General features: G+C 42.2%; 5 protein-coding genes across 5 annotated transcripts; 3 read left to right on the top strand and 2 right to left on the bottom strand.

Moving 5' to 3' along the window:
- Positions 1 to 16: 16 nt before the first annotated feature.
- BYT42DRAFT_587165 (Poly(A) polymerase central domain-containing protein) lies at positions 17 to 2,379 on the bottom strand. The gene is made up of 10 exons (XM_051570152.1): positions 2,239 to 2,379; positions 1,928 to 2,174; positions 1,792 to 1,845; positions 1,607 to 1,718; positions 1,146 to 1,468; positions 972 to 1,086; positions 764 to 905; positions 445 to 698; positions 265 to 379; positions 17 to 203 (listed from the first exon to the last, which is right to left on the bottom strand). Exons 1-10 carry the CDS (start codon positions 2,322 to 2,324, stop codon positions 167 to 169), a joined length of 1,485 nt encoding a protein of 494 aa, XP_051419218.1. The 5' UTR covers positions 2,325 to 2,379; the 3' UTR covers positions 17 to 166.
- Positions 2,380 to 4,024: 1,645 nt separating this feature from the next.
- On the top strand, positions 4,025 to 4,285 carry BYT42DRAFT_587160 (uncharacterized protein). The gene has a single exon (XM_051570151.1). The coding sequence runs from the start codon at positions 4,069 to 4,071 to the stop codon at positions 4,246 to 4,248; it is 180 nt and encodes a 59-aa protein (XP_051419217.1). The 5' UTR covers positions 4,025 to 4,068; the 3' UTR covers positions 4,249 to 4,285.
- BYT42DRAFT_587158 (uncharacterized protein) lies at positions 4,286 to 5,513 on the bottom strand. Its single transcript, XM_051570150.1, has 4 exons — positions 5,267 to 5,513; positions 5,008 to 5,162; positions 4,853 to 4,933; positions 4,286 to 4,737 (listed from the first exon to the last, which is right to left on the bottom strand). The coding sequence occupies exons 1-4, from the start codon at positions 5,392 to 5,394 to the stop codon at positions 4,439 to 4,441; spliced, it is 663 nt and encodes a 220-aa protein (XP_051419216.1). The 5' UTR covers positions 5,395 to 5,513; the 3' UTR covers positions 4,286 to 4,438.
- A 3,084-nt stretch (positions 5,514 to 8,597) lies between these two features.
- On the top strand, positions 8,598 to 10,740 carry BYT42DRAFT_135686 (uncharacterized protein). The gene is made up of 8 exons (XM_051562218.1): positions 8,598 to 8,701; positions 8,785 to 9,081; positions 9,139 to 9,174; positions 9,233 to 9,268; positions 9,335 to 9,397; positions 9,454 to 9,659; positions 9,725 to 9,773; positions 9,836 to 10,740. Exons 1-8 carry the CDS (start codon positions 8,677 to 8,679, stop codon positions 10,573 to 10,575), a joined length of 1,452 nt encoding a protein of 483 aa, XP_051419215.1. The 5' UTR covers positions 8,598 to 8,676; the 3' UTR covers positions 10,576 to 10,740.
- A 90-nt stretch (positions 10,741 to 10,830) lies between these two features.
- BYT42DRAFT_135691 (uncharacterized protein) lies at positions 10,831 to 11,469 on the top strand. The gene is made up of 2 exons (XM_051562219.1): positions 10,831 to 11,263; positions 11,332 to 11,469. The coding sequence occupies exons 1-2, from the start codon at positions 11,025 to 11,027 to the stop codon at positions 11,426 to 11,428; spliced, it is 336 nt and encodes a 111-aa protein (XP_051419214.1). The 5' UTR covers positions 10,831 to 11,024; the 3' UTR covers positions 11,429 to 11,469.
- Positions 11,470 to 11,957: the final 488 nt, after the last annotated feature.

The following is an 11,957-nucleotide window of genomic DNA, read 5'->3' as shown; positions in this document are numbered from 1 at the left end:
TGAAAATAAAAATAAATAAAAAGAATTTCTTAATATGCAAGTGGGGAAAAAACGGCAATTACAGGAATTGTCATGATAACTAAAAAATGATACATATTGAATGCTATGTCTAGCAGGTTTATATTGGGATTTCATACAACATTGTTTTTAATTGAAATTGCATTGCTTATTTGAGACCTTTTATCATGTCAGCGACTTGTTTTCTACAAATTCATCGTCAGTGATCGATCGCGCGATCATTCGGTTCATACCAATAAAACCTACCTCTTCAGTGCCGTCAATTCGATATGAACATCTACATCTTTTTGATTTCTCTTGGCACCCAGTTCGTCCAAGAACGCCTTTGTCTCTTTGCTCACATCGATGACAGAATCACCGTCTAATTACATTAATATGAAATGTCAGTATCACTAACGGACGGTTTTTTTTTTTGCCTGTACTTACCACTTGAAGCTGTGACGTCCAAGCCAATCAAATAGTAAGTTATATGCATGCTCCCCGGTTCCAGCGGGATACTGAAATCAGTGGAATTTTGACTGGTGAAAGCGAAGCCTTTTTGGAAATTGATTTTTTCCTGTCTTGTATGATAATAACGCACGCCGCTGTAATTGTCGGTTATTGGGTGGACCTGTTGCAGGCACGGAACGGTTTCCAAATGGGATACCAATTTTGGGATATTCGCTGCCATTTTTCGAATCCTGCAACACATGATAAAATGCACATTATAATCTCGTATTCATGTCCCCCGCCAACGGCAACGTACCAAGTTTCATGGCTTTTGATTGTATCGCAACAAGTGATGATCACAATAAAATGCTTATATCGTCTCACGTAATAAAGAGGCTTGAAAAGCTTTTTCATCATCAAACTTGGTTTCTCGAATCGCGCTTTCAGAATTGATTCCGCTAACATGAGTTTAGCAACCTGGCCATATAACTACATCGATCCGTGACTCGACTAAGAAAGTTCACCTCTTTCGAATTCATTGGTTAACACTCTCAGGGTGGACTTGGTCACCTTTGGAGCAGCACTGCTAACAGGTGCACAAGGCGTCACGATAGGCATGACTGCTTCCTCAAATTCAGGCTGAATACAATGAAGTATGAGCCAGTAGAACCAATACGGATCAGGAGCCATTGTCTTACCAGGATATTGTATATGAGACTTCCTCCATATAATCGGGGTATCGAATCGGTTACTACCACCGGTGTAGGCCAAGGCCAAGTGGCCCACATGCCGAAGAACGAACGTAGCAATCCATAAATAGTCAGGTCTTCTGAATTAGTCGAGCTCACCAGGTATGTTTTCAGGAGCAGGATTGTCCATGAACTGCCGTTCAAGTATCCCATAGGTTTTCCGTAAATCAATCGATTCTGCGCCCAAAACTTGATGCATTGAAGAGCATGGCGAAAGACAGCCGAATGCCGCAGATCAATGCGCTGCTGAATGAAACGGTGGCAGCGAGGTCCTAGTATCAATCGGACATAATGAGCCCAAACGTCCGAGTAAACCAATCCCATTGGCCGAATCCCATTTGGAAAAAAGAAAGGTCGCCATTCATTTTTCCACCCTTCATCGCTATACATTTGGGCTAGTGATAACATACCATCCATACTGGCCAGGCAGATCTCATCCAGGTCCCTCATCAAGTTATCATCCAATAGATCAATAGAAGGCGGTACGGTGTTGAGTTTCAGTCGCACAAAGGAAATGTCAATCTGCAAGACGCATGAGCATATTGAAACAAGATATTGAGGTTTGATTGTCTCATATTAGCAGTTCGACGCTTACATCGATGGAATCCACGGTGCATTTGATAATGGGCACAGTAGTTCGTTGGATAACCTGATCATGGCAAAGCAAGGTCAATGTTCCGCACCAGACGATGGACTTTTCTCTGTCCAAAAAAAAAGAAAAGCTTACCTACATCGATATCATGTATTGTTGGTTGTTTGCGTAAGAGGGTAGGGAAGATGTTGAAGAAGTCACGGCGTCGAACCGGCGATGGAGCGAGGAATACGAGATCCATATCGGCATTGGCAAGATGAGCGCCCAACCCCACCGAACCGAATGGCATGAGCTGACACTGGAATTCGTGTTTTAGGTCACGATCCTTGGCCACCCATCGCATGAGTGGCGCGATAAGTGAGCGTAGCAAATTGAGAACCGCGGCCCTGTTGTCAACATTAAACAGGGTTAGAGGAACGATCTATTGCGGTAAACTTGAACGGGACTTGCCTCCTTCGAGATTCCATAGGCCCATCGATAATATGTTCAGATACTAGATAGTCCAGCCACGCATTATCAGAGCCTTCAGAATGCATGTTGGAGCATTGGTCGAAACAAACGCACAGTTTATTGAAAAAGCTTGGATAAAATAGACAAAGTCAAATTTTAAAAAGTAGGTCACACAAGAATTTCAAATTATCCAAAATGGCAGCGAAATCCAAAGGAAAAAAAAGACATAAAAGGTGGGCTCATTAGACAAACGAGCTACCCCTCCTTTGTTTTCACTGTATTTTTACCACATTGTGGAAGACCCCACCACACATCAACATGGCATGGGCCTGGCTTGTGATATTTACTATCGATAGCACATCTCGGATAAATGGTTCGGCATAACGTTTGAAAGCAAAGTAGTTGAGCACAATTTATTCAGAAAAAGAAAAAGTTTGGAGCGTCTATAAAAAAAGGTCCTGTGCGCAAGTTATGTGGAGGTTTTAGGTAGTTGATACTTGTGACCATCCTGAATATACGTTCAGGTGCTTGAAGCAAATGTGATAAAAAAAAAAGCAATAGTACTCAACGAGTGTGGGAAGCAGTTGGTTACAATAGGTAGTTCGATGGGGAAAAATGGATAAGGAGCACGGTATTTTATGGACACGCAAAGAGGCGATATTGCCTGAAAACTGTTCCTGATAGCAACATAAAGACTTCTTCTTCTCTATCGTCTAATGAATTATGTGATATATGAGAGAATTTAAACAAAAGAGACAATGAGATCCTTTGAGACTGTTGGATGGTTTTATTTGTATTAATGTGATCTGCCTATTTATACTTTAGTCTCGAGTCGGAATTAATAATTGTCAGTGAGCAGTCCTCGGTTATATGGTGTATTAAGAAGGATCCACATGCTGTGATGTGACAGCTTTACCCATATGGATTGATCTCGGCGATAGATCCAAGTTATGGATGAAGAGGCTCAATCGGTGTTCTAATGAAGAAGCTCACTCAGAATGGAAACACGTCTAGATCCCGATCTTTCCTGTTTGGGAACACCAGTCTAGGATGGATAATACGACAAGTAGTGGATATACCACAAATAAAGCGAGACAAAAAACATCATGTCTCTTCCGTTCTTACGTTATGCTGGATTATCCATAGATAAGAGAATGTGGCATTTTTGCGTGAAAAATAGGGTGTTAGGTACGTTAAGATCGATCGGGATATGTCTATGCATATGTTGTTTCCTGTCCCAGGCTACAACTGTCCGATTTATTGAGACATTAGGTGTAGGAAGGTAATATATAGTACTCACATAAAGAGCGGGACACCAAGTTGATCTGATGTTAGAAAAAGGTGGGTTCTTTACCCAGAAGTTAAACTTTGACGGCTGCATAAAACTGATCACAGATCTGTTGATGATATGAATATTTTTAATAGAGAGCTATCTGATAACTGTATCCACCTTTGCTTGAACGAGTGTTCGGTACTATTGAAACCAAACAGCAAGTACCTCATTATCATAATTGTTCATTTTCTTTGTTTTTTGTAAGAGGAAGTGTTGTGTTGTGTTGTGATTTTTTTCTTTCAAGGAGACTTTGCAAGACAAGCAATGGAGTGGGAAAATCAGAAAAGGGGAAAAATAGCCACCACACCTTTTCTGATTCTGTTTGTCGGCTGTCTCAGGCCGTCCATCAAGCCTATCCTAAAAATAAACAGGGGGATTGATCATTAACCGAATTTTTTCTCGTGACAAAAATAAAGATCTCGACAAGATAAAGGAAAAAAAAAGACGGAAATTCAGGGCTGAAAGATAGGGACGATTTTTTTTTTCTTTGGTGTTCGATGGTTGCATTTGAGAGTTTGCTCTGCACCAATGAAATACCATCGTTTAAGCGGGAACGCACGGATGCATGCATTGTTGTCGCCTCCTTTGCCCTTGATTCTAAGAATCTTACCCCCGAGAAGTCGAATTCATCCTTGCATCTGATAAAACAACGGACTATTTTTTCCTGGATTTTGTAGCATTGAAAGCTAAACCCTCGTTTTCTTCCTCGGGATGACGTGAAGGAAAATAAAAAAGATTGCATTTATTATCAAATATTACCAGAATGAATTGAACGTTATAAAACGTCTTTTATGTAAACAGGAGCTCATTATATTGTAGCAGAGACTAGAAAAGAAAAATTATGGAATACAAATTATCCAATGACCTTTAAAGCATGGCAGCAGCAGCAACACCGGCAACCATGAGGGCGCCCACGGCATTCGCGGTGGTCTTCAAGCCGGCATTGTTCTGGGGAGCAGGGCTGCTGGAAGAAGAGGGCACAGCGGGAGAGTTGGAGATGGAAGCGGCTTGGTTCTGGTTGGGGGTCTGGTTCTGGTTCTGGTTTTGGTTCTGGTTCTGGTTATCAGGCTGCTGGCTGGGAACTTGAGCAGAGGAGGAAGAAGCGGCAGAAGGAGCAGCAGAAGAAGAAGCAGAGGCAGAGTTGTCACTGGAACCAGAGCTGGAAGCTATTGAATAACAAACATGTCAGTCAAAATCACAAAAACGAATGGAGGATTACCATAGAAACGGCATTTCCCATTTCCTGTTTCTCCTTTTTGTTTCTGTGAGATTTCAACTTACCAGGAGCAGAACCATCGGCAGCTTGGATAGTGAAGTGACCAGTGAAGCTCAAGTTGGGGGAGGTACCCAATTCGAAAGCGTCTAGATGATGACAAAATGTGTGTCAGTCAAGCACGTCAATGCAATTCAAAATAGATCATCAAGTCAAAACTTACAGTCAGAGCCGGGTTGAACATCACTGGGAATGTTCCAGGTGTAGGAGCGGGAGTGAGCATCCACGTTCTGGGCAACAGTGGCAACAAACTGAAGAGTAGTGGGAGGACCCTTGGCCAAGACAATTTGAGAAATGGTATCAACCTTTTCATCGATCCTGTAAAGAAGTATCATGTCCGATAAGTGCACTGTTGTTTTGACAAATGCCTTTTTCTCTCTTCAATTGCAGAGAAAAAGGCAAACAACAACAAAAAAACATACCAGGTAATGGTGGCGGTCTTGCCAGCGGTGTAGACGGTGCCTGTCAAAGGAGAGGTGATGCTCACGATGTTCACTTGAGCAGAGACGATGGAAACGGCAAGAGCCAACACAGCAAAGATGGACTTCATTTTTTAGTGTGTATGAAGGGGGAAAAATGAAAAAGACGAAGAAGAGGAAGGTAGGAAGAGAAAAAAAAATTTGTCACGCCTTTAAAGTTTGGATTCCTGAACCGAGACGGCGGTTCGAAACCAAAAATCTTTTTATAGCTTGAACACGCTGGATAAAAATTCAATAATAAAAAAAAAAACTGAAACCGTCTATCAGAAACCTAGCAGTTTTCAACAGCAACGGAAATCCTTTTTCTTTTGAGCGACGTGGATTTGGAATAATAAAGAAATAGGAGAGCATCCTTTTTCAATGATGTTACAACCAGGAGCAACAAAATAATCTCTTCATCTCTCATCTCGCTATTAAGTTTTTTCGGTTCACTTTAAAAAGTTACGGCTATAAAGGGATACAAGAAATCACTACATGTCTCTCATGAGCGCCGTATCCTCAATATGCGTCTCATCATCTGACTCTTTTGGTCGCGTTGATTTCTGCGCGGCGCCAAGCAACCCATGGTTGCACAGGGGCCTCCTTCTCCGAATCTATCACGTCCCTCTTCATGCGTACAACCTACTTTGAAAAGAATAATGACGAAAGAAGTGGAAAGAACTTTTTGGCTTTTTTTAATTCAACTGATAAACTATTATTCGATTTACTTAGACCCCTGAAATTGCAAGCAAATAATGGCAACAGTTGGCCTCTACCACGTCATGCAACATGACGGATATACTTTTTCTTTTTTACGGGCTTTGATCAAAATATTTGTTTCAGGAAAAGAGATAAAGAAGGCACAAGCCATAGAAAAAAATAACCCAGCCATTTGAAAATCCGCGTCTGAAACCATATGGGCATCGCCGTTCCAAAGAGCAAATTTTCATGTGGCGTTCGTCGCGATGTTCATTTTGAACCTGCCCGAACGCTTTGCGGGTCTATTCCAAGGTAAACATTGCGTCTATCTATCAACAAGTGCACCAGTAATCATCTTTTTACACGTGTGTGATCAATTGGATTTGTAACCGTTACTGCACGTCAAGACGTTGTCTGAAAAGGGAATAACTGTCATCAATGTGACCGAAACGCCATTTGTGCTACCTTGCGCTTTAGGATAGAAGTTTTCCAGGCAGCGAATTCTTACACTTGGTTTCCGTCATCTTGGTCAAATCCGTTTCCCATTTCTGGATGATTCTTTTCCTCGATGGAAAAATTAGATAAGCGCCCAATGAGAAATTTAATATACGCCAACCATTCTATGCCCCGTTGCAGATTGTTATTCATTGGCAGAATCTCAACTCGCGATATTTTTAACTGCATTGATTATTCTCACATTTCTGCACAGAATGAACAGCCCGTTGTGATTCTCAAAAGACAGTTTCGGTTTTTGTTTCCGAACCATGTCGATGCAAATTGGAACCGTTACGGTTGCCAAGCACGGTGGCAGCCTTCTTTCCATATCCCAATACGTTGACGGTCCCCTATCTAGCGAATGATGATGACATGTCCTGCAAATGATCATTCGATATCAAAAATAGATTAGCGCAGCGGAAGATTCGCCATATCCTCGATATCGCCATCACAATGATCGTTTCCATGTTAATTTATCACACATTACATGAAGTCACGGTAAAATGACCCTTCTATTTTCCACAACATTAGATGCCGATTTCACATGGAGCATGTGGAGAAAAAATAGAGAAGCACGGACGTACGAGATCAATGAAAGTTAATATTGACCAGAAGCCTGCAAAGAAAGAATGCCCGGAAAAGGTATATTGCATGCTGGGAAAATTTTCAGCTAGCGTTCATACATTGAGTGTAATAGTAAAACCGTGAGCTTAAAAAAAATACGGGAAATGTTTTATTGCTTCCACAAGCAATCGTCAATGGTAATAAAAATAACCATGAAGTAGCGCAATGACGAACTAAACCATATTTCGATTATTCATTTAGATGCTTGCGACAACAGAATGAAGCGGGATAAAACTTGCTGCTGAAAAAAATCGGACTTTCTATTTTCCTATATATCATTGTAGGTGCCAGCGGTCAATCGCGATAGGAGAAACCCTTGTTTAACCACATTGATGAATCGGTAACCCATCCTCGCGTAAGAATCAGCAAGCTCACTTCCAAATGCATATGCTTACCTGTCCAAATGCTGCCTTTCAATTGCATTGAGGTGTGTGCGATAAGATGGTTACACACTGTCATTTGACCATTGTCACGGGCGACATGATATAATCCTTACTGTATGTTTTCCGTTAGCCGCCGCCATAGAAGAAGACGGGGGTGTTGTTCCGTCAGACAAGAAAAAATACCGGGTTACACGAGATTTCTCCGCATATTGTCAAGAATGGCATGGAACAAAAATTCCACTCTTCCAAAACGAGAACTTTTCTTCATACTTCCATTTGTGTAACACCAACTCAGGTGCATCTCGATTGTTAAACTTGCTTGATAGATAATGCTGTCAATGTGATCAGAGTTTGATAGACGGTCATCTGAAGTTGACCTGGAAAGTCTTTGAAAGAGTTCCCATTTGCCTCACTGTAGATGCCCGTATCTTGCATCTGAATGCGAGCTCATATTGACAAAAACGGAAAGCAAGCAAACCATTCGGATGGAAATGAAATCAGCGTTCCCAAATAAGATATTCTTGAGGCTTGGCCGGTGGTTTGACCGGGGTAGCGTATGGGACCTGTTCTGAAAAACTACTTTTCCGAGCTTTCTGCGTTTTCTGAACCAGTTTGACAGAGGAGTGTCGTAAGAACAACTCTCAGGCTGGAAGTTGGCTTCCATTGCTTCATCCGATCATGGGGTTTGTCACCCAAACCGTCCTGATGGGCAACTGCTCTATCAAAGCACATTTTAAAACCAATTTCGTCCTGTTACTAGAAGACCATCCAAAGAAAGTCTATTTCATACTTGATAAATGAAAATCTCATCAGAAGATTCTAGGATTCTTTTTACAGCAGGGTTCCAGATGATTCCATTGTATTACTTGGCCATGAGTCCACTCTCGTTGAATAGGCCTGCAATTTAAATCGATCCAAATGAAAACAATTGTATCACTTGGCGATAAACATACTCTATTGAAAAGCATTGAATTCGGTACACATTTTTAATGGAAATCCTGGTGCTTGCTGTTCTTTTGACGCCACTGATGCGAATTCGCCCGGGTTTGTAAAAGGCGAGCACCTGTTGGATGAGCCGTCGGTCAATATATTCTCTGGCTTTTTCCATCTCCATTATTCACATTTACTTTTCACGCTGGCTCTTTGGTTGAGTTTATTACTGCCAGTTTCTCGATGGCTGAAGCCCCTAGTGAACTTGGTCTGATCAGCTAAAAAAGTTAGCGCGGATTTGATGATGAATAGTCATCGCTCATTGGTGGGATGTGACTGCAATCTGTCCAGTGCTTTATGGGGATAGTCAATTGCTTGAAGAGCCAGAACTGCGCAGTCTGCACCTTATCGTGAACACAATGGTGACAACACGATCGGCAACAGAAACTAGCCGCAACTCCCATTATCGAGCCTTCGCATCTTCGTCAAGAGCCGAAATTGGCTCCCATGCCCCGAACACGCCGCCTTCTAATGTACCAAGGCCGGGAGCGATAAGCAATCCTTTTGCCCCAAGCCCAGGAAGGCTAAGCGATCCTTTGGCCCCGAAGCTGCCTCGCTGGTCACACGTTAGAACACGATATAGGACTAGTAAAATTACATTCATACAAGTAGTGTAATCAAGTTTGTTAACTCTTTTTCTTTTAGGTACTCGACGAATTTTCCAGCTTGACGAGAGCCAAGGTAAATATGACAGACTTGATCGTTGATGTTACTGAAAACTCATATTTGCTTTCAGCAGAGGCCAATACCTCAGCGAAAGTACGAAAAGGAAAAGGTATTTCTGAGACTGTGTGAGTATATAAGAGCTTGAGCTCACATTTTTTCCCCATCATTGCAATAGGCAAACAAAAGGCCGTTTCGAAAGGCATCACCAAGAAGCAGACGAAAGCAGAAAAAGCCAAAGGTAATTGCTCATCATTCGTAATGACGTTCGCAATTGAAGATTGACACATATTGTAGCTTCTCAAATTCCGCAACTGCAAAAGCAAGAGAGGGCCAAAAAGCTCCAAGCAATTAAGGCCAAGCGCAAGGCCAAACAACAAAAAAATGATACCAAAGCCAAGGGCACCAGTAAGGCCAAACAACAGAAAACCGATACCAAAACCAAGGGCACCGGTAAGGCCAAAAAGAAGCAAAAGAAAACCAATACCCCTCAACAACGAAAGGTAATCAGTTAGCTTGTCGATCACAAAAACGTTCGTCGTGCATGTCTAACGCATATATATCGTAGAACCGCAAGGCTAATGCTCGTCAAGCAGCTTCCGATGACTCTGACAGTGGTAAGTATTTTCTCAGATTCGGGACAGCTATAGGAAAACAAGCTCACACCGTCCCCACATAGATGAGTATTTCTCTGCCGACGACAATCCAGCTTTCCTTCTTGGACCCAAGCGACACAAAACTGTTGCTCATTTGGGCATGCCAAGCGACAGGATGGCGGCTTCCTCGACCTTTCAAGCTCCAATGCTTGCTGGTCTCGGCGAATCTGATCTCGGCGAATCCGATCTCAGTGATATGAGCGTGGATATGGGTCGCATGCATGTTACTGTCGATGGACAGCCTCTTAGTACTGCAGCCACGGAGACCACCGTTGGTTCAGATACTTTGCCCTTCGTCTTGGATGCCGAACCAAGTGAAGTTGACTACGTCGAGACTAGGAGGGACATCTTGCCTCGACGACGTGGTGGTCGAAGAGGCCGAAATAAGAGGGTCATTCGCGGTGATGATCTGATTATTGATGATAGTCAAGATGATGTGAATGACGAGCAAAGGGCCCTGGAAGAAGATTACATGATGCATGCTGAAGGTGATATCGATGGGTATCAGACCTTGTCACTGGATAGAGATCCGATAGAGTATGACATTCCCATGTCTGCTTTATTGGATCCGTCTATTCCACAGTATGACCGATTCCATGAACTTCTGCCCGCTCATGTCTACACAGATGAAGACCCGTCAGCTCGATCTGCGGGTTTTCTTCCATTGACTCATCTCAATAACGCGTCCTCTAGTACTTTTTCGACAAATGGTTCCGGCCGGGGTATAAAAGACACGTGTTTCAATTGGACATACCAAGACTGAACCAATCTTTTATTTTCTTCTTAGATTTGCGACGAAAGATGATATTGCCACCATCAATGAAAAAATCCTACTATGTGCCTTACAACTTTGGTTCTAGTGACCTAGAATACAACATTGAAAAGTAAGTGTACGAGCTAAGTCTACGGCATATTCAGGTGTTGTATTCACTGGGAGTCTTTAGGAACATTCGTCATTTCATTACCGAAGGCATCACTACACGGTTTGTTTGCAGTGAAACCTTTGCCGCGTGTTCCGAGATTTACTGGCTTTTTTTTATTTTTTTTATTTAGCCTGCTACTTCCCGAAATGCCCAAGAAGCACATGGAGATCGCAAGGAAGTTTATCAAAAAGTATAAATTGCTTTTGCAAGATGGAGCCAAAGGGTGAGTTTATGGTTTGTTTGCTGAAACAAAGATCGATTGACGAACTTTAGCATTTGAATATATAGAATGAAATTTGTACGCATCACCGCCGCCACTTTGGCATTGAATCTAACCAAGTCGAGCGTTACAAAGAAGCGCGTCAAGCCCGCACGTAAACCCCGTGTACGAAAATGGCAATACGCTCAAGAATCCGGCTCTATCATGACCCATCCAGAATCGAAACCCGTCCCTGGAACCATCGTAGGCTCCGATGCTCTACCTATTGGACAAACTAATTTGGGCCATCGTATGCTATCAGCTATGGGGTAAGTAAATACATTTCAAAATATGGCCAACGTACGAACGTACTGAATGTGTTCCTGAATATCTTTAGATGGCGAGAAGGAGATACCCTGGGAACGACCAATACCGGCATTACCGCGCCTGTGGAAGCCATTGTCCGAAGCAAGAACCTTGGTTTAGGCGCTTAAATCCCAACATATGAAATCGGAAAAAAGCAAATTAGGCTAGCCGCCTAAAAAATTGGTATATGAATTTATTGTAGAATAACACTCAGATGACGATGGTGGAACCGGGAGCAAAAAGCATCATGTTACCCTTTGTCCGTTCCTGAAGCAAAATATGAAAAGGCCTCGCAGTAGCCTTGACACATGATAAAAAGATCTGTAATAAAAATATGAAAAATTTGTAGCTATCAATTGTACCATGGCTGAAATAGTGAAATAAAGAACTGTAGCATTGCAGCCATATCGAATTCTTCCTTTGAGAAAATAAACGTTTCATGATCTTAAAAAAATCAGCATGTTTACTGCTGTGAATTTTTCCCACAATAAGTTTGGGTCTATGGCAACAACAATTACTATCCCGAAACTGAAAAATAAGCTACCATTAGAGCGATCCTTTAGGTATTTAGCAGCCATATGAGAAGATTTTGAGTTCAGAAACTAATGCCTCACACTCAAATTGAAAACAGAAAATTTAAAGAGAGCGGGATGAAGT

The sequence above is a fragment of the Radiomyces spectabilis genome (genome assembly GCF_025331425.1).
Source record: "Radiomyces spectabilis strain NRRL 2753 chromosome Unknown BYT42scaffold_15, whole genome shotgun sequence".
Taxonomy (NCBI): domain Eukaryota; kingdom Fungi; phylum Mucoromycota; class Mucoromycetes; order Mucorales; family Radiomycetaceae; genus Radiomyces; species Radiomyces spectabilis.
This window is presented reverse-complemented; position numbering and strand designations above follow the sequence as displayed.

Bases quoted from the DNA above. Each gene is read 5' to 3' on its own strand.
- BYT42DRAFT_135691 (XM_051562219.1), top strand. From the start codon at position 11,025: ATGAAATTTGTACGCATCACCGCCGCCACTTTGGCATTGAATCTAACC. The intron at 11,264-11,331 runs GTAAGTAAATAC...GAATATCTTTAG, and splicing joins CGTATGCTATCAGCTATGGG to ATGGCGAGAAGGAGATACCC.
- BYT42DRAFT_587158 (XM_051570150.1), bottom strand. From the start codon at position 5,394: ATGAAGTCCATCTTTGCTGTGTTGGCTCTTGCCGTTTCCATCGTCTCT. The intron at 5,163-5,266 runs GTATGTTTTTTT...ACTTCTTTACAG, and splicing joins AAGACCGCCACCATTACCTG to GATCGATGAAAAGGTTGATA. The intron at 4,738-4,852 runs GTAAGTTGAAAT...GTTATTCAATAG, and splicing joins TGCCGATGGTTCTGCTCCTG to CTTCCAGCTCTGGTTCCAGT.
- BYT42DRAFT_587160 (XM_051570151.1), top strand. From the start codon at position 4,069: ATGGTTGCATTTGAGAGTTTGCTCTGCACCAATGAAATACCATCGTTT.
- BYT42DRAFT_135686 (XM_051562218.1), top strand. From the start codon at position 8,677: ATGGCTGAAGCCCCTAGTGAACTTG. The intron at 9,082-9,138 runs GTAAAATTACAT...TTTTTCTTTTAG, and splicing joins TAGAACACGATATAGGACTA to GTACTCGACGAATTTTCCAG. The intron at 9,660-9,724 runs GTAATCAGTTAG...TATATATCGTAG, and splicing joins ATACCCCTCAACAACGAAAG to AACCGCAAGGCTAATGCTCG.
- BYT42DRAFT_587165 (XM_051570152.1), bottom strand. From the start codon at position 2,324: ATGCATTCTGAAGGCTCTGATAATGCGTGGCTGGACTATCTAGTATCT. The intron at 1,719-1,791 runs GTAAGCGTCGAA...TGCGTCTTGCAG, and splicing joins GCACCGTGGATTCCATCGAT to ATTGACATTTCCTTTGTGCG. The intron at 699-763 runs GTACGTTGCCGT...CATGTGTTGCAG, and splicing joins ATCAAAAGCCATGAAACTTG to GATTCGAAAAATGGCAGCGA.